The 27,861-nt window shown below is 48.5% G+C and overlaps 1 protein-coding gene and 2 long non-coding RNA genes across 4 annotated transcripts in view; 1 reads left to right on the top strand and 2 right to left on the bottom strand.

Moving 5' to 3' along the window:
- LOC140602479 (uncharacterized) overlaps nucleotides 1-27,861 on the bottom strand; it is a 50,064-nt gene that overhangs the window by 20,487 nt on the left and 1,716 nt on the right. The window lies entirely within an intron of this gene.
- Nucleotides 1,302-3,990, top strand: GJA4 (gap junction protein alpha 4). Of its 2 annotated transcripts, none has more exons than XM_072772023.1 (2): nucleotides 1,302-1,351; nucleotides 2,442-3,990. In XM_072772023.1, the coding sequence occupies exon 2, from the start codon at nucleotides 2,459-2,461 to the stop codon at nucleotides 3,458-3,460; it is 1,002 nt and encodes a 333-aa protein (XP_072628124.1). In that variant the 5' UTR covers nucleotides 1,302-1,351; nucleotides 2,442-2,458; the 3' UTR covers nucleotides 3,461-3,990. The 2 variants fall into 2 exon arrangements, with proteins under 2 accessions (XP_072628124.1, XP_072628123.1); XM_072772022.1 differs by having other exon boundaries at nucleotides 1,317-1,537.
- LOC140602478 (uncharacterized) lies at nucleotides 3,245-26,926 on the bottom strand. Its single transcript, XR_012005420.1, has 3 exons — nucleotides 26,664-26,926; nucleotides 19,114-19,279; nucleotides 3,245-6,352 (listed from the first exon to the last, which is right to left on the bottom strand). It is a non-coding gene; the product is annotated as an uncharacterized lncRNA (long non-coding RNA).

Here is a 27,861-nt window from a genome sequence, read left to right as displayed (position 1 = left end):
CAGTTGTCCGCGGTGGAAATCCAGGAGGCTGGGCCCGGCCTGGCCCCAAGGGACGGGCCTGGGAGGGAGGCCTGAGCCAAGGTCTGGGCCAAGCCCACCCCCCTCACCGCCCACAAGTCCTGTGGCTCTCAGGGACCCATCCCTGGGTCACCGGGAGTCCAAGGACTGGAGCTTTTTAAGGCAACTGCTTTGTTTCTGAGTTCCAGGGCCGAGCCGTGGGCTGCCTGGATCTCCTATCCCCTCCGCCACCCCCCGCCCCCTGCTCATTACCAGCCACTACTATCCCCATTCTACAGAGGAAGAAACTGAGGCACCGGGGTCAACAGCAGAGTCGCAGCTTCTAGGCCCTTCTGCGTCTGCCCAGCAACATCTCAGCCCCCAAGGGGCAGCGGCCAAGGTCTCTGAGGCCCCCTCAACTGGCTAATTCCTCGAAAGCCTCACTAACCAAGTCTCCCCTTACTCACCCTGTAGTCGGCAAGAAAACTTTCCATATTTACAACCTCAGGCTTACCCCAGGGTTGGGATGCTCAGTTCCTGCCCCCTGGAGGGGTCGGTGGGGGAGGGGCAGGCACACCTGGCAGGTTTCCCGCCAAGCCCCACCCCGCGGACCAGGGCGACCCCTCCTGGAGGTTCATCCTCCCCGTTAAGGAGGCGGGTGCCGCCCACCTCTTATTGCTGAGAGTGGGATCCAAACTCAAGGTGGGGGGCCCTCCCCTTCAGCGTCCAGGGCCTCGGGGGGTGCTCAGTGACCTCTGATCGGCCGCCCCGAGTGGGGATGTTTGAGAAGCCGGGGAGGCTTCAGGCCGGGTGGAGAGCCAGCTCCCCCACACTCTGGGGGTGCAGAGAACCCCTCTCCCAGGGTGCTTTCCCGGTCCCCAGGGGCCGCCGAGTCCTGCACAGCCCGGGCCGCTGGCCCACCCACAAATCAGCGGCCTTCTGGCTCCTTTCCTCTACCAAGGGCAAGAGGCCCCTAGGGTTAAAGAAAGGCCCTTCCGGGGAGGCGCCCACACCCTTACCCCCATCTGCCCATCCCTCGAGCCCTCAGGTCAGCTGCAGGACCAGAAAGTTCTCAGCGATCCCTTCACGCCCAGCCGTCCTAAGGCGCTCGGGTTCCAGAACCAGGAGGGTCGGGCTGGAACACGGCGCAAAGGGCAAAGCAGGGGCCGCAGACCCCCCCACCCCCAGGCCCCCCAGGCCCATCCTCGGCCTGCCTGGGGCGCCTGCACCTCCCCGGCCCGTCCCCGCCCCACAGCGCCGCTTCCTGCCCCCACCCCGCCCCTCGGCGCTATTTAAGGCCCCGCCGCCCGGCGCCGTCCAGCTTCCCCGCCGCCCAGCAGGCAGGAGGCAGGCGGTGAGTGGGGCGGAGAGAGGGGCTGGGGGACCCGGGCGCCACCTGCCAGGCAGCAGGGGACACGTCCGCCACCGCCGGGGCCGGGGTTGCTCGGGGTCGTGGGGAGCCCCAACGGCCGCGCTCACCCAGCCGGCCCGTGACCAGGCTTCCCGTCAGCCTGTCCCTGTGTTCCTATAGCCCTAGGAGGTAAGAGTATTGCGTCCCTTTTATGGGGAGAGGACACTCAGGTGCAGAGGTCGCTGCTCACCCAGGGGGAGTCGGCGAGGGGGAGGGAGGACCAGCGCCTGGCTCTAAACAGCGTGGCTCCAAGAAGAGGCACCTCCCTGCACCCTTCCCTCCGCTCTCTGATGTTCTGGGAACTTTGCAGCCCCCACCCCCAACCCCGGGGCAGCCATCCCGCTAGGACAATTCTTTCAAGAGTTGAGAACTTGGTAGCAACAGCTTGGGGGGCGGGGGGCGCAAGGAGGAAGGAGATTGGAGCAGCGGCCACGCTTCAGCAGCAGGTGGTCGCTATTGCTGACAGGTGGGACCATGACCTTTAGCGCCTAACGCCCCTCCCTCCGCCCCCCTCCCCACCACCAGCTGAAAGGTTAGAGTGAGGGCAGCTGGGTGAGCTACACTGGGCAGAAGAGTGGGGACCTGAGGCTTTGGGGCCCCTGAGAAGGTGAAGATAGCACCACCACCACCCGCACCCCAGACAGCGTGTCGGGGGCAGGAGGAAGGAGGGGCGAAGCATAGCTGTGTGGCCTCAAGTAAGTTCCTCAAATTCTCTGTTCCTATGAGCTCAGGAGCCTCAACTTGACCCAGATCTTGGGCTGTGTCAGCCTGGGACTCGGGCTGGGAACAGGAGGGACACAGATAGGTGACAGGACTAGGACCCTGGCTGTCTATCTGCCAGAGCTTAGTCGCCATCATCCAAGGACTGGCTTTTAGTCCTGCCCACCCTGCTGGGTGGGAGCCCCCCCGGCCAGCGCCCCCCTCCTTGAGCCTCAGTGTCCCTGTAGGCAAAATGGGCGTGGCCCGCCTCCCTGGGGCTGGTTGCCGGGACCACAAAGGAGGAGGCCGTGCTGACAGGTCCTGTCTCCCGCAGACGGAGGCCAGCGAGCCATGGGCGACTGGGGCTTCCTCGAGAAGCTGCTGGATCAGGTCCAGGAGCACTCGACTGTCGTGGGCAAGATCTGGCTGACGGTGCTTTTCATCTTCCGCATCCTCATCCTGGGCCTGGCTGGCGAGTCGGTGTGGGGCGACGAGCAGTCCGATTTCGAGTGCAACACGGCCCAGCCGGGCTGCACCAACGTCTGCTATGACCAGGCCTTCCCCATCTCCCACATCCGCTACTGGGTGCTGCAGTTCCTCTTCGTCAGCACGCCCACCCTGGTCTACCTGGGCCACGTCATCTACCTGTCTCGGCGCGAGGAGCGGCTGCGGCAGAAGGAGGGGGAGCTGCGGGCCCTGCCGGCCAAGGACCCGCGCGTGGAGCGGGCACTGGCAGCCGTCGAGCGTCAGATGGCCAAGATCTCAGTGGCGGAGGACGGCCGCCTGCGGATCCGCGGGGCGCTGATGGGCACCTACGTGGCCAGCGTGCTCTGTAAGAGCGTGCTGGAGGCCGGCTTCCTCTACGGCCAGTGGCGTCTCTACGGCTGGACCATGGAGCCCGTGTTTGTGTGCCAGCGCGCGCCCTGCCCCTACCTCGTGGACTGCTTCGTCTCGCGCCCCACGGAGAAGACTATCTTCATCATCTTCATGCTGGTGGTTGGACTCATCTCCCTGGTGCTCAACCTACTGGAGCTGGCTCACCTGCTGTGCCGCTGCCTCAGCCGGGGGATGAAGGCCCAGCGGGGCCAGGATGCCCCCCCACCCCGGGGCGCCTCCTCGGAGCCCTATGCCGACCAGGTCTTCTTCTACCTGCCCATGGGAGAGGGACCCTCGTCCCCGCCGTGCCCCACCTACAACGGGCTCTCCTCCAGCGAGCAGAACTGGGCCAACCTGACTACGGAGGAGAGGCTGGCTTCCTCCAGGGCCCCCCTCTTCCTGGACCCACCCCCCGAGAGTGGCCAGAAATCCCCCAGTCGCCCCAGCAGCTCTGCTTCCAAGAAGCAGTATGTGTAGGGCCCGGGGCTTCGGTCACCCGACCGAGGGGCCCGGAGAAGTCTGGCGGCCTGGGATGCCCTGTCCTTGAAGACTGCAGGGAAGACGTGGGGAGGGGAGCAGGTGCTCACTGGCCAGGGGCCTCGTTGCAGCTTGTTCTTGGACACCTGGGGCCTTCCTGGTGAGCAGGAGGCACCAAGGTCTCCCCTCCAGGGCACGACCTTGCCTTGGGCATGGACAGAGCCAGCCTGGGGTGCTCTGGGCCAAGGGTGTTGCGGCACCTCCAGACTTTTTCACCTGGTTCAGAGCAAACCTGGAGCCAGTTTTACCCCAGCCTCACGGCAGCTCCACCTCCACCCACATTGTCCCCCCAGGAGGCTGATGGAGGCCGCGGGGTCGGCCTTGGTCACACACACACACACACACACACACACACACACACGCGGAGCCTGTGCTGGATCCGGCTCTGCCACAGGGACTGGTTCTCATTCTCCTCAATCCTCCCTAGTTCCACTGTTTATGCTTCTAAAATAAACAAGACTTGATCACAAGCTAGGTGTGTACTGATGCCGTCGTGGTGTCCTCCGAGGGGCGGGGGGGGCAGCTGCTTCGCCCTTCGCCCATCTCCCATCTCCCACCTCTTGGCCCGCCTGTGTGACCTGTCTTCGGCCTCGGCGACCCCAACTCCACCCAGCACCTTGAACCCTCACACCCCTACATCCTGCCTCTCAGCAGCCCTGCGTCTTAAACACTTATCTTTTGAAATGCCTCCCTCACGGTCCTCCTTCCCGTCCTCACCACCTGGGCCCCCACAGCAGCCAAAGCCATGCCAGTCCCCAACCTGCCCCCGTGGCCATCCAACACCCTGGCCGCCCTGCTACCCAAGCGTGCCTGCCAGCCCGTTCATCCGTTGTGAGCTGGGTCTTGGGTCTGAGGTTAGACCAGGGACTTGGGTCTTGGGCAAGACCAGGCTAGGTGGCCACACGAACACAGAGGCAAATGGGCAGTGGTCTAGGGATGAGAACCGTAGCGGGATCAGGGCCACGCAGAGTGGTGGGGACAGCGGTCTAAGGATGAGAACACCGTAGCGGGATCAGGGCCATGCAGAGCGGTGGGGACAGCAGTCTAGGGATGAGAACACTGTAGCGAGATCGGGGCCACGCAAAGCGGTGGGAACCGTGCAGGAGGGTGAAGACTTACGAATGAAGAGACGGAGCTATAAGCTCCGACTCACCAGTACTCCCTTCCTAGGGCTTTCGGAACAAAGCGCAACAGACTGGGGTGGCTTCAACAACAGAAACCTAAACTCTCACGGCCCTGGAGGCTCGAAGTCCTAGATCAAGGTGTCTGTAGGGTCGGTTCCTTCGGGGGCTGTGAAGGAGCGTGTGCTCCAGGCCTCCCTCCCAGCTTCTGGTGGTTGCTGGCCAGCTGTCACGTGTCTTGGCTGATGGAAGCATCACCCCCAACTCCGCCTTCATGTTCACGTGACATTCTCCCTCTGTGTGCATCTGTCCTCTGCGTCCACATTTTGTCATGAGGACACCACAGCCATATTGGATTTTTAAGGCCATTCTAATGGCTTTAACTTGATGACCTCTGCAAAGACCCTGTTTCCAAATAAGGTCACGTTCTGAGGTCCTGGCGGCTAGGACTCGGGCGACCTCTTTGGGGGAGGACACCACCCACACTGCCACCGCACCAGCCCTACCTCACCTCTAAGCACTGGTGAGCACTGGGGTGAGGCCAAGAAGAATGTTAAGTGTGTGTGGGACTCGGGTGTCTCTTTGGTGACGTGGGCCTGGAGGGAACCCGGCACCTTCCACCTTCCACTTCTTCCTCCCACCCGCCTATTCCTCACCACCACCCCCACCATCGAAGATGGTGACAGGCAATTCCCAGTCACGGCAAGAGCCCTAAGAGCCTTGACTCCTGCCTCCAGCTCCTCACACTCCCTTGACTCTGGTCCTTTGGCCTCACTGGGCCTCAGCTTCTCCACCGTGAAACGAAAGGGTTGAACGAGAAACAGGTATGCAGCAATAAGATACAAGGAGCGTTGCGGGGAGTGACCTGTCACTCATCCCTAGCCTACAGCTCCTGAGTGACGTGCTGTTTTCAACAATCAGCACAGATTCCGGTTTGTTCCTATAATAAGATCAGTTCCAGTCACTTGAGCTCACTTGCCTTCCTGAGTAGGAACGAAAGGGTCGGGGTTATGTGGCGTGCTCTGGGAATTCTGCGTGACCCAAGGTCACCTTATCTACAACCCACGGGAGCCTGTGAACGTCACAGGCAGCGCGTAACCAGAGTGGGCGGGTGGGCTGGTGATGTCAGACCTGTTCCCCATCGCTGGCCGCTGGGGCGCCGACCTCACCACTGCACCCCCGGCCCCCCGCGCCTCCACCCATGATCCTTCGTTTCCTTCTGGCTCTGACCTCAGCGTGACCACCAACGTTTGTCGGGCGAAGGCTCATCGGGGATCCTTAGAATGTACTTTCTCCCCTTACGACGTCCCCCACCAACACTGGCTCTGACCCCAAAGCCACCAAGGCTCAACCCTCTGTCCTTCCCCTGCAGGCCCCGGAGTCACACGCACCTGCCGCTGGCTGATGCTGAGTCTGCCCTTCTATTCTTCCGGCCGCCTCGGATTTCCAGAAGTCTCTGGCCAGTCGGCATGTTTGTCTACTTTCCGCTCAACACGAGCCTCACTCCGCTGGGCACTGGGCATGATAGTCGAGGTGGCCAGAATCCAGGTTATCACCTCTATGGACTCAAAATGTCCACCTCTATGTGCGACGTGGGATTAGATGAACTTTTCTATTCTCTTCTCCATATATAGACATTTTTTTTTTCAGACTATAAAGGTCAGGCTCAGATCATCGTAGACAATGAGATCCCAACATCCAGCCATAATCACTGTGAATATTCGGAAATAATTGCTTTCAGGCTCCTCCATGCATATTTTTAAATAAAATCTGAATGAAGGTGTGAAGGTGTACCTACAGTTTTGTGTTCTTTTTTCACTTTACATAAGTCATAAGCCTTCTCCCCACGTCATCAAGAGGGAAACGCGACTTAACGGCCTTATCGTTATCTCCTTAACCATGACCCTGATACTGGATTTTTAGGTTGTTTGCAATTAATTATCCTCTCTTATAAATTGTGCTGTGATGCAGGCGCCTGTGCACGAATGTTTTCCAAACTGCCTATTTCCTTAAAAGACAGCCATTCCAAGAAGCGAAATTACTGGGTCAAAAGTAGGGCATTTTTCATTCTAAAAAGTTAGGGGCTTTTTTTTTCCGATTATGGAAGTAATTCGCTGTGGATGATTCAGAGATGCAGACACGCACCAGCAAATTCTAAGAAGGGAAGGCACCAGACACCTCTGCGCATGGGGGACGAGGTGCAGCGGAAGAGGGGAGAGGGGCCCTAAGGCACGAGGCAGGAAGGATCCCTCCTCCCGCCCCCTTACAGGGACACAAGCTTGTGCTCACGAGAGGACGGAGCCGAGACTAAAAAAAAAATTATTCATGCGTTCAATAGCATTGTATGAAATTGCCTGTTTCAAGGCACCCACAGTGACATTATTAAATTTTTTTTCAATTCTTCTGTTAATTACTGGTCAGGAAAAAATATATATATATGATATCACCCTCTAACACATATGCCCTGATTACTGCCGGGGCTGGACATTTTAAAACTACTTCTTCGGCACTTCATGTTTCTTCTGTGGATTTTCCTTGCCCATTCTTCTCTTGGGTTTTGGTGTTTTCCAATCAATTTGCTTAAGCTCTTTATAGACAGAGGGTATCTGTCTCTCAGCAGCCCTGAGTTTTAAAGATAAAACTCTTTATCGGGCATACGTGTTATTAAAAAATTTCCTGGGCAGCTCCGGTGGCACAGCGGTTTAACGCTGCCTGCAGCCCGGGGTGTGATCCTGGAGGCCTGGGATCGAGTCCCACATCGGTCGGGCTCCCTGCATGGAGCCTGCTTCTCCCTCTGCCTGTGTCTCTGCCTCCTTTCTCTCTCTCTGAATAAATAAATAAATCTTTAAAAAAATAAATAAATAAAATAAAAAATTTCCTTAGTGTGTTATTTTGTCCTTCCTCACCGCTATGTGGTCAAGTTTATGGATTCCTTTCTGTACAATAATCTCATGTTCAGATCGTTTCTGCCTCTCTAGAATTATTTTTCAGCTTCTAATGTTTGACTCGTCTAGGACATAATAGGAGACAAATAAATAATTGTTGAATAAAATAATGAACAAATACATTGAGTTTAGCATATAAGGTGAGATGCTGACGTTTCCCACCCCCTCCGCCCCCGACTAACGATTCCAGCTGCGCTTACTGCATGAGCCTTCCTACACTAATTTGTGATATGGGCTTGACCACACACTACATTTTTATACATTAAACAATCCAGCCCAGGGCACGATCCTGGAGACCCAGGGTCGAATCCCACGTCGGGCTCCCGGTGCATGGAGCCTGCTTCTCCCTCTGCCTATGTCTCTGCCTCAATCTCCCTCTGTGTGTGACTATCATAAATAAATAAAAATTAAAAAAAATAATCCATTTCTGGACTATCTAAAATGCCATTCCATTGATTTATTAATGCATATGGTACTAATGCCCCTTGCACCAGTGTAGCTTGGGAACACACTCTAAAATCTGGCAGGGTATATTCTCCTATTTTTTTACTTCTTTTCAGAATCCTGAAAGCCATGTATATAGTCCCTAGGCAGGTGTCTGGAAGACCTTCTCAGTGGAATCTGATGGGTCCATCAGGAAAGCCCTGAAGATGTGGGCCCTAAGGGTCACTGGAGGTCACAGACCACTTGGTGGCCATGCAGTGATGACCAGTCATGAGACCCCACCCATTCACTCTGAGCTTCCCAGCCTTTTTTTTTTTTTTTTTTTTTTTTTTTTGGTGACCCTTCCTTAATATGAGCACCCAACCCAGAACGCCAGACATTTGAGGAAAGCACCTCATACGAAAGAGTCTGAAACAAGCCACGGAGTGCCCAGCCCAGTGGACATTATAGGTCCACACTGCTGAAAATTTTCAGGATGCAGGAGACCAAGTGATGAGCCTACAAGTGTGCAGAGAGATAACAGAGTTCCGCACGCGGTCTCAAGAATCAGAACACCAGCACGCTTTGGAACAATACTGGAAGCTACCGGACAATGGATCAATGCCTTCCAAATTCTGAGGAAAACGACTTTCAACCTGGAATTCTATATCCAGGCCAATGGCGGGTGCAGGTAGGCTATACGCTCTGCAATGGTTTCAATAGCATGACTCCTCTAAGGTTTGAACAAATGTGCCTTTAAAGCCAGTTGGGGGATCCCTGGGTGGCGCAGCGGTTTGGCGCCTGCCTTTGGCCCAGGGCGCGATCCTGGAGACCCGGGATCGAATCCAACGTTGGGCTCCCGGTGCATGGAGCCTGCTTCTCCCTCTGCCTGTGTCTCTGCCTCTCCCTCTCTCTCTCTGTATGACTATCATAAATTAAAAAAAAAAAAAAGCCAGTTGGACATGATGTCTTTTTTTTTTTTTGCCTTCACTTACGTTTTTTAAAATATTTTATTTTATTTTGTTATTTATTCATGAGAGACTCAGAGAGAGAGAGAGAGGCAGAGGCACAGGCAGAGGGAGAAGCAGGCTCCATGAAGGGACCCCCCAACGTGGGACTCGATCCCGGGTCTCCAGGATCACGCCCTGAGCCGAAGGGAGGTGCTTAACCGCTGAACCACCCAGGGACCCCCATATTTTTTAAATTTTAGTTCCAGTACAGTTAACATACAGGTGCACACTATAGTGACTCGACACTTCTCTGGTCACCTGGTGCTCATCACAAGTGCCCTCCTCCTCCTTCATCCTCATCCCCTCAAACCGCCTCCCCTCTGGTGATAGTTGAGTCTTGTTTCTTGATTTGTTTCTCCTCCTCTTTTCTCTTTCCTTTTGTTTTTCACTTTCTCTCATCTGTTTTCTAAAATTCCACATATCAGTGAGATCATATGGTATTTTTCTTTCTCTGACTGACATATTTCGCTTAGCATTATGCTTTCTAAATCCATCTATGTCATTGCAAATGGCAAAATTTCATTCTGACAGATGTGAGGTGGTATCTCATAGTTCTTATTTGCATGTCCCTGATGCTGAGTGATGCTGAGCATCTTTTCATGTGCCTGTTGGCCATCTGGATGTTGTCACTCATCCATTCATATCTTCTGCTCACTTTTTAATTGGATTATTTGTTTTTTTGGTGCTTAGTTGTAGAAGTTCTTTATGTATTTTGGATACTAACCCTTTATCAGATATGTTATTTGCAAATAGCTTCTCCTATTCAGTAGGTTGCCTTTTAGTATCGTTGACTGTTTCTTTCACTACGCAGAAGCTTTTCATTTTGATGTAGTCCCAACAGTTTTTGTTTTCATTTCCCTTGCCTCAGAAGACAAATCCAGAAAAATGCTACTAGAGCCAATGTCAAAGAAATTACTGCTTGTGCTCTCTTCTAGGATTTTGATGGTCTCAGATCTCACATCTAGGTCTTTAACTGATTTTGCATTTATTTTTGCATCTGGTATAAAAAAGTGGTCCGGTTTCATTCGTTTGCATGTAGCTGTCCAGTTTTCCCAGCACCATTTGTTGAAGAGAATGTCTTTTTCCCATTGGATATCCTTCCCTTCTTTGTCAAAGATTAATTGATATATAATTGTGGGTTTATTTCTGGGTTTTCTATTCTGTTCCATTGATTTATGTGTCTATTTTTGTGCCAGTACAAAACTGTTTTGATTATATTACTTGAAGTCTGGAATTGTGATATCTCCAGCTTTGCTTTTTTTTTTTTTTTCAAGATAACTTCAGCTTATTTGGGGTCTTTTTTTTTTCCATACAAATTTTGATTGTTCAAGGTCTGTGAAAATACTGTTGGTATTTTGATAGAGATTGCATTAAATCTGTAGATTGCTTCAGGTAGTATAAACACTTTAACAATATTTGCTCTTCCAATCCATGAGCATGGAATTTCTTTCCATTTCTTTGTGTCATCTTCAATTTCTCTTATCATTGCTTTATAGTTTTCAGAGTACAGGTCTTTCATTTCTTTGGTTAGCTTTATTCCTAGGTATCTTATTTTTGGTGCAATTGTAAATGGGAGTGTTTTAATTTCCTGCTGCTTCATTATTAATGTATAGAAATGCAATACATTTCTAAACATTGGTTTTGTATCTGTGACTTTACTGAATTCATTTATCAGTTCTAAGAGATTTCTGGTGGTCTTTCAGGTTTTCTATTTATAGTCATGTCATCCGCAAATAGTGAAAGTTTTACTTCTTATCAGTTTGAATGCCTTTTTTTTTTTTTCTTGTCTGATTGCTGTGTCTAGGACTTCCAGTACTATGCTGAATAAAAGTGGTGAGGGTGGATATCCATGTCTTGTTCCTGTCCTTAGAGGAAAAGCTCTCAATTTTCCCCCAGTGAGTATGAAGCTCGCTGTGGGTTTTTCACATATGGCCTTTATTATGTTGAGGCAACATAAACTTACTCTAAACTTACTTTGTTGGGGAATTTTATCATGAACAGATGTTAGACATTGTCAAATGCTTTTTTTGCATCTATTGAAATGACCATATGATTTTTATCCTTTCTCCTATGGATGTGATATATCACATTGATTGATTTGCAAATATTGACCCACCCTTGAGACCCAGGAATAAATCCCACTTGGTCATGGTGAATGATTTTTTTTCAATGTATTATGGGATTGGGATCCCTGGGTGGCGCAGCGGTTTGGCGCCTGCCTTTGGCCCAGGGCGCGATCCTGGAGACCCGGGATCGAATCCCACGTCAGGCTCCCGGTGCATGGAGCCTGCTTCTCCCTCTGCCTATGTCTTTGCCTCTCTCTCTCTCTCTCTCTCCTCTATGTGACTATCATAAAAAAAAAAAAAAAAAGAACAATGTATTATGGGATTCAGTTTGCTAATATTTTGTTGAGGATTTTTGGATCTATGTTCATCAGAGATATTGGCCTGTAGTTATTTTGTGTGTGTGTGATGTCTTTATTTCATTTTGGTATCATGGTGATAGTGGCCTCATAAAAGGAACTTGGAAGTTTTCCTTCCTCTTCTATTTTTTGGAATAGTTTGAGAAGAATAGGTAACTCTTCTCTCAATGTCTTTTTTTATGTCGTTCTTTAAAGTTTTTTTTTTACTGTCTCCAGCAACTATTTGCCTATTCAGATTTCCTTCTTCATGGATCTTAGAACTTTATATTTTCCCACGATTAATAGACAAAATACTATTTTAAATTCAGCACTTGGGCAGCCTTAGGTAATCACACCACCTATTCTCGCTTTGCTTACACTTCTAGGCACCCTAAATAAAATTGCTCCTTGGCTTCATTGTGTGCCCTGTGGAGACATTTTGTGTCAGAGTTATACTAGTTTGGTAGGCTGCCACTAAGCTATTACTAAGCATGAGCTTATGTAATTGGGAATTTAGACAATAAAAGTTACACATCTGACATCTCCAACAGCAAAATGCCATCATGGCCACTTCAGCCCATTATGCCAACTGACAAGAACTATCCTCTTAAATCTGGACTCTCATCCAGAGTATTAGCCACTCTTAGCTTTGATAAATCGGATTTATCCTTCATCTGGTAAGTCAGAGACTTTAATACAATTAAGGGGCTTTCCCTGATGGAGTCTACATTTATTCCTGGGTCTGTATGTTTATCAAGTGCAAATACTATTCCTAAAAGCCTATATACCCCTTGCTCCAGCCCACTCCACAGGAGGGGAGGCAGCATGTATCACAGAGAACCTGAGGGCGTGGGGGACCTGATTACCTAGGCCATGCCCTGCACTTGGAGAATCTCAATCAGCCCAGGTTGGCTGTGACCCAAAGGATCTCTGAAAGCAAAAACCGAAACTCAAGGGTAGGGGGATGATCGATTCTTACAAGGGGAATGAGAGACAGACTTGGAAAGTCAAGTTCAGCACAGGTCCCATAAAGCTTCTCAAGATCAGATGCCCAGGCCTTAGGTTAGGACTACAGGTGCCCAAGCCAAGCTTTAGCCATAGGAAGAAACATTCTCAGCCTTAGAGTAGTCAGTCCCTACGGAGAACAGAACACAGTATGGCAGGGATCCCAGTTAGCTTCCTGAGTTTGGCTTGAGAGAGGCCTCCCTAGGAACTGAGCGATAACAGCAGGGTGTATCTGAGCCAGACGTACCAGAGTAGAGACAATGAGGGGACAAGCCAAGACTGAGAACACCAACCCAGCAGTAACATCAGTGGAAGTTTTGACACTATTTCCAAGTGAGGTTATACATACAATTGTGCTTTAGCAAGTCTGTCAAAAGCATTCAAAATTTATATCTTTAAAACATACCACAATTTTAATACACAATTATTTACTATCTAATATAGCAAGAGCCTTAAGAAGTAAAATTAGTCCAGGCTTTTCAATACCTGACAGGCTTTGAAAAGAGAAACCTGGACTCAGGATTTTTTTTTTTTAATTTTACCTATTTATGCATGAGAGAGAGAGAGAGGCAGAGACACAGGCAGAGGGAGAAGCAGGCTCCCTGTGGGGAGTCTGATGCAGGATCCGATCCCAGGACCAGAGCCAAAGGCAAGACACTCAACCACTGAGCCACCTAGGTGCCCCTGGACTAACGATTTTAATAATCTGAGTTTCTAGGTCTCCTCCACAGGACCAGGAAATCCCCCAGGGCCTGGAATATGCATCCACAAAACCCACAATCAGGAAACTCCCACAAAAAAATAACCATTTTCTAAACCAGAAAAAATGGATTCATTAAGGTTTATAGAATTTAATTGAACTGAACTCAGAGATTCCAACAGGGCACAGCAGGAACATTTTCAAAAGAGTAAAGCCTATGAGTTTATCTGCACAATATGAAGAAGTGGAAAGCAAGAGATTTGCAACCAATTTAGGAGAGAAATCCAAGAGATTGCATGAAGGCAGGTAAGTGTCACAAAAGGAAAGGAAAGAAAGCTACATCCCTGGAGCATGTGGCAAAGGTAGGGGGAAATGGGGCAAACGGAGACCCAGGCACGTAAGAGAAGTTCAGCTGCCTCTGAACAGGTATCCAAACCCTTCCCAGTGGGGAGGGAGTTCTAGAACAAAATGGGTCTACCTCCCAGCATGGAAACTGAAGTGAAAACATCTTTCCCCTGGAACACAGCTACCAGGGACCATGATTTAAGTTCAGGCACTCAGATGTTTCTGCCTAGGACCCTCCTGGAAGTGCTGCCTAGACACAAGACGGGTTGAGATGAGCCCAGTGGTATGATAGTCTTAGTCAGTTTGGGCTGCTATAACAAAAATACCATAAACTAGGTGGCTTAAACAACAACAGTTTATTTCTCACAGTTCTGGAGGCCAGGAAGACAGAGGTCAGAGTGCCAGTCTACACTTTAATAATGATATGGGAACAGGAAACAAGACTTTGGGCCCACTTATGGCAGAGTTGGAACTGAGACTCCTGATAAAACCAATAGTGTGTGTGTGTGTCTTTCTCTCTCAGCCCTGGTGCTAGTAGGAGGGAAAGTGCCTCCCTTGAGATTTAGTAACCACAAACCTATTCTCACACAAGTATAGAGTTCAATTTCTGCTCTTTGTAACAGCCAGATAGCCCAATCTCAGAAATTAACATAATAAGTAGTCTTTGGCTAATATGAGCCTTAGGGCCCCTGGAAGAAACTGAAAGAAAGTCACTCTTGAGGGTTGTTTCCTCAAGCAAAGTCACATGGAAATCCCATAGAAAGAGTCCAACCATATATGATAACACAATCCGAAATTACAAAACACACAAGAAAATAATGTGCTATGAATTCAAGCAAAACAACATAAAGAATTTGATCCCCCCCCAAAGCTTCAAATCACTGAAACACTGGATAGGTTCAGTAGATTGAATTGTGACAGACTGAGTTACTGGCCCTAATACTTTGTCCCTCCTTGCGTCTACACCCTGGCAAATGGCCTCATCAAAGGCAGAGTGTACTTTTACACTCTTAACTTACACCCTTTAGACCCCTTAACTTAGAGCTTAAGTAGATGCCTTCCTTTTGACCAGTGGCATGTGGAGGAAGTAACCATGGATCAGTTCCCAGAATAAGTCTTCAGAAGCCTCACTTATTCTGTTTGTTCTTTTGTGCCTCTTCAATCATCATGAGAAGATCCTTCCCTCGGTGTCTATTGCCCTTTCAGCCAGGGCCCTGAATAAACACTCTAGAAGCAGAGCTGCCCCAGCTGACCACAGATCTGTAGTGAAAAGTGGAGCCATGCCAGCTGCTGTGTTAAGCAGAGGCTCCCAGTTAAGCCTAGTCTCGCTCTGCAGAGTTGCTCCAGCCAATCAAGAGATGCATAAGAATAAGTGACTTTTGTTTTAGGCCACTAAGTTTTGGGGTGGTAACTTACACAATATTATTATGTAACTAGGTAAATTATACAAATAAGTATGTTTAAAATGATCAAGAAAAAGAAATTTAAAAGTGAGCAAAAAAGATATTGTTAAGAAATTAAGGACCATGCATTTTAGAGAACTAAATCAAACTTATAGAGCAATTTTTAGAAGTTATTGAAATTTAGGGGCACCTGCATGGTGCAATGGTTGAGCATCTGCCATCAGCTCAAGGTGTGATCCCAGGGTCCTGGGATCGAGTCCCACATTGGGCTCCCTGCATGGAGCCTGCTTCTCCCTCTGCCTGTGTCTCTGCTTCTCTCTCTCTCTCTCTCTCTGTGTCTCTTACAAATAAAAAATAATCTTTAAAAAAAAAAAAAAAGAAAATCCAAAATAATCAACCAAAGAAACTCCCAGACCTAACAAGCAATGTAGCAAGGTTGCCAAAATGCAAGTTTAATACACAAAAATCAATCACTTTAGTATATACCAGCAATGAACAACTGGAATTTGAAATTAACATAATACCATTTACATTAACACTCACTCAAATTATATATTTAGGTATAAATCTAACAAATATGTATAAGATCTATGTAAGGAAAACTACAAAACTCTGGTGAAAGAAATCAAAGAATTCAATAAATGGAGAGATATTCCATGTTTCATGGATTGGAAGACTCCGTCTATAGATTATAGATTAAAGGCAATCCAAATCAAATTCCTAACAAGGAATAACTAACAAGTTATTTTGTGGATATCAACACGCCAGCCATAAAGTTTATAGGTAGAGGCAAAATACCCATAATAGTCAACATGACATTGAAAGAGAAGAACAAAGTTGGAAGATTGACACTACCCAACTTCTTTACTATAAAGCTGTAGGAATCAAGACAATGCAGTATTGATGAAAGAATAGAAACATAGACAGGGAAACAGAATGGGGATCCCAGAAATAGACCCATATAAATATGGTCAATCTTTGAAAAGGGAACAGAGGCAATACAGTGGATAAAGCGTAGTCTTTTCAACAAATGATGAAACAACTGGACATCCACATGCAAAAAAAAAAAGAATCTAGACACAGATATTAAACTTTCCATAAGAATTAGCTCAAAAAAGGAGAGCCTAGGTGGTTCAGTCAGTTAAGCCTCTGCCTTTGGCTTGGGTCATGATCCCAGAGGCCTGAGATTGAGCTCCACATTGGGATCCCTGCTCAGTGGAGAGTCTGCTTCTCCCTTTCTTTCTCCCTCTGCCTCTCCCTCTACCACTTCCCCTGCTTGTGCTCACATTCTATAAATAAATAAATAAATAAATAAATAAATAAATAAATAAATAAATAAAAATAAAATCTTTAAAAAAAATTTAGCTCAAAATGGATCATAGACCTAAACATAAGATGCAAAACTATTAAACTCCTAGAAGATAACATAGGAGAAATTCTAAATGCCATTGGGTTTGGCAATGAGTTTTTAAATAAACATCAAGGGCACAATCCATAAAAGACGTAATTGAAAAGCTACGCTTTATTAAAATTAAAAATTTTTAATTATTAAAATTTCTCCTCTGTGAAGAAAATGAAAAGACGAGCCCCAGACTGAGAGAAATTATTTGCAAAGACATCTGATAAAGAACTGTCAATCCAAAATATACAAAGAACTCTTAAAACTCAATAAGAAATCAACAGCCCAATTAAAAAATTGGCCAAAGACCTTACCAGACATCTCACCAAAGAAGATATACAGATGGCAAATAAGCATATGACAAGATATACATCAGCTATCTGAGGGAAATTAAAACAAGATACCACTACACACCTATTAGAATCCCCCAAAGTCCAGAACACCAATTATTAATAAGAATATGGAGCAACAAGGGATCCCTGGGTGGCGCAGCGGTTTGGCGCCTGCCTTTGGCCCAGGGCGCGATCCTGGAGACCCGGGATCGAATCCCACATCGGGCTCCCGGTGCATGGAGCCTGCTTCTCCCTCTGCCTGTCTCTCTTTCTCTCCCTCTCTCTGTGACTATCATAAATAAATAAAAAAAATTAAAAAAAAAAAAAAAAAGAATATGGAGCAACAAGGACTCCCATTCATCGCTAGTGGAAATGCAAACTAGTACAGCCACTCTGGAAGACACTTTGGTGGTCTCTTATAAAACTAAATATACTCTTACCATATGATCCTGAAATTGTGCTCCTTGGTATCTACCCATTTTGAAATTTCATGTCTACACAAAAACCTCTACATAGGTGGTTATAGCTTTATTTATAATTGCCAAAACTTGGAGACAACTAAGAGGTCCTTCAGTAGGTAAATAAATAAACTGAGGTACATGCAGATTATAGAATATATCATTCACCACTAAAAAGAAACAAGTTTTAAGCCACGGAAAGAGATGAAGGAACCTTAAATGCATACTATTTAGTAAAATAAGCCAATCTGACAAGACTACATACTATATGATTTCAACTGTGTGACACTCCGGAAAAGGTAAAACTATGAAGATAGTAAAAACAACAGTGGTTTCCAGGAATTAGGGAGGAGGAGGGGATGAATAGTCCTGAATAACAAAGATGAATAATTAAAAAAATATTTTTTTGTAAGTTAAAAAGGATGGAAAAAATATACCATGCAAATACTAACCGATAGTTAAGTAGCTATACTAATGTCAGACACAATAGACTTTGGAACAAGGAATATAACCAGGGATAAGAGGGCATCTTATCATGTAGAGGCACCAATTCAAGAAGATGTACCAATTAGGGATGCCTGGGTGGCTCAGTGGTTGAGCATCTGCCTTGAGCGCTCAGGACGTGATCCCAGGGTTCCCAGATCCAGGGGGCCTGCTTCTCCCTCTGCCTGTTTCTGCCTCTGTGTGTCTCTCATGAGTAAGTGAATAAAATCTTTACAAAAAAAAAAAAAAAAAATGTACCAATCTTAAAGGGGTATGCATGCACCTAGTAATAGTCTCAAATACATGAAGCAAAACTGATACAACTGAAGGGAGAAACAGATATATCTGTAATTATAGCTAAAGGTTTCAATTCCCTTCTTTCAGTAAATCTGATAGAAAAATAGACCAAAAATCTTATAAGTATATAAAAGCCTTTAACAATCCTATCAACTGGGGCGCCTGCGTGACTCAGTCAGTTAAGCATCTGACTTCAGCTCAGGTCATGATCTCAGGGTCCTGGGGTCAAGCTCCACATTGGGCTCCCTGCTCAGCAGGGAATCTGCTTCTCCCTCTCCCTCTGCCCCTCTTCCCACTCATGTGCTCCCCCCCTCAAATAAACAAATAAATTCTTTTTAAAGAATACTATTTACCAGTTTGACCCAATTGACATTTATACAACTCTCCGCCTAACAAGAATAGAATACACACTTTTTTGAGTTCACATGAAACATCACTAAGATAGATCACATTTGGGGCTATAACACTGGTCTGAATTAATTTTAAAGAATTGAAATCATTCAAAATATGTTCTTTGACCACAATGGAATTAAAGTTGAAATGAACAATAGAAAGATGGAGGAAAAAAACATTTGGAAAATACACTTATAAATAAGCCAGGAATAAAAGAAGTCACAAGGAAAATTAGAAAACATGTTAGACTGAATGAAAATGAAAACACAACGTAAAATTTTGTGATGCAGCTCAACGGTGCTTACATGGAAATGGATAGATGTAAATGTTTCTATTAGAAAAGAAAAAGTTCTAAAAACAATAAGCTTTAGGAAGCTAGAAAGAAGATCAAAGTGAATCTAAATTTTTAAAAAATAATGATAATAATAACAAAGATAAGATCAGATGTCCATGAAGTAGAAAAGAAAAAAAGGTGAATAATGGAGAAAGTCAATGAAACCAAGCTGTTCTTTAAAAATATACAATTGATAAATCATGAGCCAGATTGAACAAAGAGAGACAGAAATCACAAATATCAAATATGAAAGAGTGGCCACTACTCTAGATCCTACAGACATTAAAAGCATAAGGAAATATTATGAACAACTTCGTGCCAACAAATTCAACAATTTAGATAAAATGGGTAAGTTCCCGGAAAGAAACAAACAGCCAAAGAACACTCAAGAAGAAACAAATATACAAGTGTTTCCTGAAATGTCTGCTCCTTAACTGAGCGATACTTTGTTGAGAAGTTAAGCACTAAAACCAGTGGACAGTTGGCAGGAAAAATGTGATGTTAGTGAAGAGTTGCTTCTCTCTAGGTCTTTTGAATTCCTCACCTTTGATAGCTTTTTATCCAAGGTCTTGAATTTCACTGTCATCTTTGCCCCCGTAATTCCTTTAACAGTGACTCATCATTCTTTATTTCGGCAGCAGGCGAGATAGAGTGGTCGAGGTGATGTCGGTCATGATCATGAAACTAGCTTCACTGGAGAACACGGTGCTCTGGAATGTCAGAGAAGCTGTCTTTACCACCCAAACACACAAGTAACATCAACGGCAATGTATACACTGCACAGAATGTTTCCGTAGTGAGAACCCACTGCGCCTGCCTCAGGGATACCTTGAAAGCTACTTCCTCCGTCTGACTGGGGAGACCCTTTGAGCAACTCAACAAGTTGACAGTGACACATGAACACATAATCGAAGGGCCCATTTTCTACTGAGAAGATGAACATGAGACCAACTTTGGTTACACTTGCCCCTTGCCCTGCGGGGACTGACGGTACAGCAGGGAAGCCACTGAGGCACAGGCGGACAAGCCCAGGTGAACAGGAGTCGTGGTTGACAGTAAGAACATCAAGGAGACTTTGGAATTCCAAAGTGACCACACGCACTCAGAGGATGAGCAGCTTTGGATGGGCCCCTGGAACCACCTCCCTATACCAATGACACAACCATGATTGAGGTTTTAAAGAGTTATTTTGATTTTGACTTGAGTTTTTTATAAGCCGTGCTTTTTATTGTCATTGAGAAAACAATGTGTAGAATTTATATCATGCACACAAGCTAAGACTCTGAACAATATGCTGTGAAGTTCAAAAAAGAAGCAAATTTGCACTCACATTTGTATTAATTACTTGTTCTTCCCAGAAAATCTTTTTGGACAGGCCCTCAATTCACTAAATAACATAACTTGAACTTATCATTTAGCTGTTTTGTTGGGTCTTTAATTTTTTTTCATTTAAATAAGAAATTATTTACTAAGTAAAATAGAAGAAGAAGGAAAAGGAGGAGGAGGAGAAGAAACAAATAATAGGAACAACCCTATACCTACTAAAGAAATAGAATTTGTAGTTTAAAATCTTCCTGCCAAAAACAAAACAAAACAAAACAAAAACAAACAAACAAAAAAAAAAAAACCTCCAGACCTAGATGACATCATTGGCAAATTCTACCAAACATGTATAAGGAAAAAATATTAACAATTCACACAAACTTTTTCAGAAAATAGAAAAGGAAGGAATATATCCCAGCTCAGTTTATGAAGCAAGCATTACTCTAATAAAAGCAACAGATAAAGACATTCCAAGAAAAAAAAAAAGGAAGGAGGAAGGAAAGAAGGAAGGAAGGAAGGAAGGAAGGAAGGAAGGAAGGAAGGAAGGAAGGAAGGAAGGAAAAGGAAGGAAGGAAGGACCAATATCCCTCATGAACATAGACAACACAAGCCCTTAACAAAAGTTTAGGAATATATAGAAAAGAGAGAAGTCACTTTACAGGTGAGCTTTATTCCAGAAATGCAAGTTGGATATAATATTAGAAAATCAAAACCACATGATCATTTCAATAGATGAGGGTGGGGGAAAACATTTAATAAAATTAAGCATGTATTTTTGATTTAAAACTTTCAATTATCTAGGAATAAAAGAGAATTTCCTCAATCTGATAGAGTGTCTACAAAAAACCTACAGTTGACATCATACTTAATGGTGAACCAGGCAAAAATGTCTGATTTTGCCACTTTTAGTCCATGTTATACTGATCAAAGCAATGACAAGAAAAAATATTAATAAAAGGCATGCGGCTTTGTAAAGAAAAAAGTCAAATTGTCTTTATTCTCTGGAGCCATGATTATTTAGAAAATCCTGAGGAATCTATAAAAGAAGAGATACTAGACCTAGTTTAGTAAGATCCCAACTTATAAGGTCAACATGAAAAACTCAACCTCATTTTTATATACTCAAAAAATAACTGGAACTGGGATTTTTTTTTAATTTTTATTTATTTATGATAGTCACACAGAGAGAGAGAGAGAGGCAGAGACACAGGCAGAGGGAGAAGCAGGCTCCATGCACCGGGAGCCCGATGTGGGATTCGATCCAGGGTCTCCAGGATCGCGCCATGGGCCAAAGGCAGGCGCCAAACCGCTGCGCCACCCAGGGATCCTGTAACTGGGATTTTTAAAGTGCTATTAGCAACAGCATCAAAAATATGGAAACCTAGGGGTTAATTTAACAAAATGTACAAGAACTGAAAACTACAACCCACTGTGGAGAGAAGTTAAAGAAGGTCTCAATAAGTGAGAGATGTACCATGTTCACAAATAACAAGACTCGTTGCTTTTAAGATGGCAATTCTCCTGAAAAACTGGTTTCTAAATTAAATACAACATAAGTTAAATATAATATAGATTAAATACAATCTCAATCAAAATTGCAGCCGGCTTTTTGGATAGAAACTGACAAGCTCATGCGAAACGTATACAAAAACGCAATATACCTAGAAAAAGAACTAGGTTGGAAGACATACATACACCACCTGTTTTCAAGCCTTACTATGAAAGTATGATAATCAACCCGTGTGGTATTGGTATAAAGATAGACATACAGATAATAAGTAGAACAGAAAGTCCAGAAATAGATCCATACCTACGTGGTCCATTGAGTTTTTGCAAAGATGCCAAGGTAAGTAAGTGGGTAAAGGATAGTTTTCTCATCGACCCATGCTGGGACAACTGGCTAGGGAGAGGGAAAAAGGAACACGAGCCCTTAGCTCACACCATACACCAAAATTAACTGCAAGTATGTCATAAAGCCTAACCATGAGCGCTCGTATTATAAAAATTCTACAAGTAAGAAGAAGAGAAATTCGTGGATTAAGTAAACATTTCCTAGAATGTAAAAAGCACAAATCACAGAAGAAAAAAGTGATAAACGGGACTTGAGCAGAAGCAATAACTGAAGTACGTGCAAAGGTATTCAATGACATTTTGGAAATTAAGGAAATATGAATGGAAACCATAATGAAATGCCCCTACGAAACCCACCAGGATGGCTAAAACAACAACCAAAAAACTGATCATACCAACCACACGATGAATCTCAGAAACACGCTAACTGGAAAAAAAAACAGACACAAAAGATGATAGACTATATGATTCCATTTCTCTGAAATTCTGGAAAAGATAAAACTTCAGTGAGAGAAAGCAGATCAACGGTTGCTGGTTTCCTCAACTGTGAAGGGCAAAGCCAGCTCCTTCCGCACCAACCAACCAGAGTTGTTGCAAGGATCGAGGAGACGACCTCTATAGAGACCTTAGCACAGTATCTTTTTTTTTTCTTTTTTTAGGATCTTAAGACAACCTTATTTTTAGAAATGCCTCACTGTGGGCCAGAAGTAGGACCCTCACCAAATTGTAAACCATTAACTTATAAGACGAAAGTAACTACTCCTCTGTATGAAACTAACTCTGCATTTCCCAAATTAGATTATTATGCGTGTACAGTTTTCTGTCTGCTTCACTACATCGCTCATCGTGACAATCGCTAGTTCTTCTTGATAACTTGAACTCAAACACCAAAGCGAAACTTAATGTGACCAGATGCTTCTTCCACTTTAAAAAACAAAACAAAACAAGTCACCGAGGCTTTCGTACTTGATGTGGAAGGAACGCAAAATAAAACGAAACGTTGAAACGCAGGTGGCCCTGTGCCCAGATGGGCTCTTTTGACGGGAGGCCAGAGAGTAGGAGGGTGAGGAGCACAGGCGACAGAGCGGACACACTCGGACTTGAATCCCGGCTCTGCTGCGAGTGAATTGGGTGGGAGAGATTGTGCATGTGCGTTGGGTCCGCCTCACTGGGCAGGCAGCAGGGATACGACCAGGCCGCAGCCAGCATGTGCCTAGAACACGCGTGTTCGAAGCCAGCACGTTAGGACACGGGACTCGTAAACGACGGCGGATCGAAAAACAGCCAGTGTGCACTGTAATCGGCTTTTCTGCCCCGAGATATGAGACATTAGATATCTCTCTTATTGCACTACCGAGAAAAAGACATCTGAAAGCACTCAATTTCGCGATTCTTTGATTTCTCTCTATGCAATGGTTATTCCCGCATCTGTAATAAGGTTAGGTCCCCATTGAAAGAAGTGTTTTCGTGGAAGTCTTCAGGGCTCAGCTGTAAGTCATAGAGCAAGGGGGGTGGGTAGTACTGGATCTGGTATAAGACTTAGTGACCTGGGGCCCCCAACCCCTGCCCGGGGGGCTCAGCAGGTAAGCGTCTACCTTCGGCCCAGGTCGTGACCCTGGGGTCCTGGGATCGAGTCCCTGCTCCTCCCTCTGCCTGTGTCTCTGCCTCTCTCTCTGTGTCTATCATAAATAAATAAATAAATAAATAAATAAATAAATAAATAAATAAATAAATCTCAAAAAAAAAAAAAAAAAAGACTTAATGACCTTATTTACAGCCTCCAAGAAATCCTTCTCAGTAGCAGTTTTTTACCCGGCTCTGAGGGCAGACTGTTTAGACACAGTCACACTAACAGTTCAAATCTGATGCCTCCTTCAACGCTCATCGAACCAGTGTGACTCTTAAAAAGGCGAGTCCAGCCCTCTGTGGCTCAGGTGAGCGAAATCCAAGCTTCCCATCCTATCTCCCCGGCCTCCCGGGGCTGGAGCCCAAGTGTCCGATCCGTGAGGGGCCATCAGCTCTTGACTGTCACCTCGAGGATCAAAGCTGTCCCCCTGATTGATCGGCGACGACATCAGTCTGCGCACTGATGGCCCCTCCAGCTCCATTCTCAGATCAAGCCCCTCCAGTGGCATCAATCTCGTCAAAGAGGATGGGGCCGGGTTTCTCCGCTCGGGCCGTTTCAGGAAGCTCGCAGACCGCCCGAGCCCCCTGACGCACACGCTGCTGTACAAGTTCAGATCCAATGACTCCGACGAGGCAGGCGTCAGTGCTGTGGGCGGCCGCCCGAGCTGACTGCCTTGCCTGCACCTGCCGAAGCTCAGCACTGGGGTTCCCCGGGGTGGGGCGGGGGGCTCAGTCCATTGAGCTTCTGCCTCTCGGCTTGGGCTCAGGGTGTGACCTCAGGGCCGTGGGATCGGGCCCCATGCTGGACTCTGCTTGGCGTGGAGTCGGCTTGTTGCTGTCCCTCCGCTCCCCCTGCACTCATGCTCTCTCTCTCTCTCTCTCTCTCTCCCTCTAATAAATAATAATAATAATAAAAAAATCCATAAGCCTATTTCATGTTTACAACAATTCTGTGAAGTACTTATTCTGCAGGCAAGGTCAGCAGGGTTCAGAGGCGCTGAGCGACCTGCTGGAAGCCCCACAGCCGCGGAGCAGAGCTACAAACCGAACCTATTCACATGTTCAGTCTTTGAGGGATTCAGGCAGGAAACCGTTTCCACCCCGCGCCAGGCCGAGCACTGGACAGGAGACGCGGGGACACGGTGCTCGGGGCGCTTGGGGGACACAGACTGGGCAGGACAGAGGCTGGGTGAGCCCCCCCACCCCCGCCCCCGCGGCCTCCCGGGCCACACAGCCCCAGCACCAGGCCAGGGCCGCTTCCTGCCACCGCTGTTTGCCTTGGCCCCGGGATGGGACACGCCGGCCGCAAGCTGGAAAACAAGGTGGGCCGGGCAGGAGCCGGAGCCGGAGCCCGCGTCCCCACACCCGCGCCCCTCGCCCGGGAGCAGGCCCGCGGCCGCCCGCCCGGGCCATTGTCCCTTGTTGTGACAGAGGCCGGGGCCGAGCGGGCTTCCTCCGGCGGGGCGGCCGTGCTTGGACAGCTGGAGGAAGCAGGCCGCGGCCACCACCAGCAGCTGCCGCCCGCCGCGGCCCCGGGCCTGGAGCCAGGGGGCAGCGCTCCGCCGACGCCGACGCCGGGGCAAAACATGTTTGCTTGTTTTCGGGGCGGGAGGAGGCGGCCGGTGCCCTCCTGAGCAAACACGGGTGCTGATAAGCGGCCACGGGCGGCCCCAGGCCCCAGGCGCGGTCACGGGGGGGGGGGGGGGGACAGGGAGTTCGGGCCGCGGGAGGCGCTGGGGGGGGGACACTGGCAGGGAGAGCACAAACACCACAGCCGCGGGGCTCCTGCTTCTCGGCCCGTGTCCAGACGCTCCCCTGTCCCTGCATCACTGCCAGCCACGCTGCAGAGGGACCGAGGCGACGGGCTGGAGACGCGCGGGGACCCGGCCGAGGCCGCCCGGGAGCCTGCGGCCCTTCCCTTCCCGCAGGCCTCGAGCGCCTCCCAAGGCCCCCGGTTCCCGACCTGGAGGCTCCGGGCACACCTGCTGGCTTCCCGCCTCAGCCCCACGCGCATCCGTGGGCCATGGTGCAAGGCACTGTATCGCCGGTGAGCCCCAGGAACCTCTCGTGGGCAGACAGCACTCGGTCACACCGGGGACCCTGGGGCACAGCACACAGCAGGACTGTCGCCCAGACGGGCAGGCAAGCTTGAGGCCTAGTCCTGGAGCCCCCGAGACGGTGCCGTGGGGGGCTGGGCGTGTCCCCATAACCCGAGGACGTCCCCAGGTGGAAGAGGAGATGCACAGGACACCACCCCACATGCCCTGCCCACGGGGACTCAGATGCCCTGGGCCCATCCTCAGCCCCAAGTCAGCGCCCGACCTCTCAGCACGGCCCACGGGGGACCCCACCCAGACACCGCGAGCCTCCCCATCCGCACCCGTTCTGACCCCGTCCCTGGATTCCTCTCCCTTCCACCTCTGTCTTCCAACCCCATGCACGACCTCCCCCTCCAAAAGGCAGAGGCAGGATTTACTGCCTCCTATTGGGGGAGAAGGTGCCCTTGGTTTTTGTTTTTTTTTAAGTAGGCTCCATCCCCAGTGTGGAGCCCGATGTGGGGCTTGAACCCACAACCCTGAGATCACGGCCTGAGCTGAGGGCACCTGGTGGCTCAGTGGTTGAGTGTCCACCTTCAGCCAAGGGCGTGACCCTGGGGTCCCGGGATCGAGTTCCCCATCGGGCTCCCTGCAGGGAGCCTGCTTCTCCCTCTGCCTGTGTCTCTGCCTCTCTCTGTGTGTCTCTCATGAATAAATAAATACAATCTTTAAAAAAAAAAAAAAAGATCAAGAGTCAGACACTTAACTGTCTGAGCCACTCAGGTGCCCCTGGGGAGAAGGTCCAGGAGCAATCAGTCCCCAAAATACCCTTCACCATCCCCCTCACTACGCCCACAGCTCTGTGCAAACTACCCCGGGAGGCCTAGTCACTTGGTGACAAGCACCCAGGGCAGCAGGTGTACAAATGACACCGCACCAGGCGCTTCCCCGCACAGATGAGGAAAAGCTCGAAATTCAAGTGATCTGTCCAACTTCAACACAGCAAGCCACCTTCTCCCCTCCCCTTCCTTTTCTCCTCCTCCTCCTCCTCCTCCTCCTCCTCCTCCTCCTCCTCCTCCTCCTCCCCCCCTCCTCCTCCCACTCCCCCTCTTTTTCTCCTTCTCCTTCCTAGGCTCACACCCAGTATGGACCTTAATGCAGGGACTGAACCCATGACCCTTAGATCGAGCCCTGGGGCGGGACTAGGAGCTGGACACTTAACCAACTGAGGCACCAGGTGCCCCCTCTAGCAGGTTACCTTCCGATTCCTTATCTCAGGGAAAGGGGGCATGTGCATCCAGTAGCTGGAGACCTTATAACAGATGCTAGAAAGGGGCGGCCTCCTCCTTTCGTCCTACCATTTGCATATGAGCAGAGGGATTCCGGGGGGGGCCAGGGGTTGTGTGTGGGGGGAATGGTCCGCCCCAGATGTGGGTACTAAAGGGGTGCATCGTCTGTACTAAATTAAAGGGAATAATTATAAAACTGACTAGAACTCGGAGTGCTTTCCATTATCACCAAGCACTGGTAACTCTCAAGAATATTAGTAACAAAATAGCACCCCCCCCCCCCCCGCCCAGGTAGAGGCTCCCACCCCCCACCCCACTGTGCTCTGCTACTCCTCCCCCCACCCCACCCCCACCCCTGTATCCACAACAAGCTCGTTGACTCAATCAGGGCTCTTTTCCACTGAAGGGGGTGCTGCCTCCAACCCCATCCTCTACCCACAGCTCTAAGCAACCAACCCAGCCCTGGTCAAGAAGTGAGGGTGGGGCCTGGCCTGCATCACCCCATGCCTACCCCTCTGATGTCACAATCCTCAGGGAGCTTCCCTGACTGTCCTCGGGGCTCTATTTTTGCTCTGCTCCTGTCCAGCTCCACACCTGCTTCCTGACCCCAGGACACCTAGGGCCCTGGCCTTAGAATTGGATCCACAAACGCTTGGCCTCCAGCCTGTCTACCTCTGGGCCGTGATCTCCCCCAAGAGTCACATGGCACAGGCCCAGAGGGGACTCTGGATGGTGACTTCTCACCTGTGCATGGTCGTGAGCCCTCGGGGGGTTGGGGGGAAGGCCCCTCACGGAGACCTGGCCCCAGCACTCCCCACAACCTGGAGTTCCGTGATGGGTTTGCTTACAGCTTTGGTGTCTCCCTCCCCTTGGGAATCAATTCCCAAAAGGCAGCAACCTGGTCCACCCTCTTCCCTTCTGTGTGCCCAGCACGCAGGGCAGGGCCTGGAATAGGAGAGGCACCCAGCCTCTAGCAGGGGGAGGGAGTAGATGCTCTCCTTGGCCCCCACCCGGGCCCCTGAGGCCCAGACACACCCAGGGCAGCCTCAGCACGGCTCTGCCTGCGGGATGTCACCCTCTGAGCCTCCTTCACCCGCAGTGACCCTCACGCTCTCCCGCTACCCCATCCTCTCCGCACCGGCCCTGCTGGGCTCTCCCCCTGAAATC

Source organism: Canis lupus, chromosome 13, assembly GCF_048164855.1.
Source record: "Canis lupus baileyi chromosome 13, mCanLup2.hap1, whole genome shotgun sequence".
NCBI classification, from domain to species: domain Eukaryota; kingdom Metazoa; phylum Chordata; class Mammalia; order Carnivora; family Canidae; genus Canis; species Canis lupus.
Note: the sequence above shows the minus strand (reverse complement) of the source record. Positions and strands in the feature narration are given on the sequence as shown.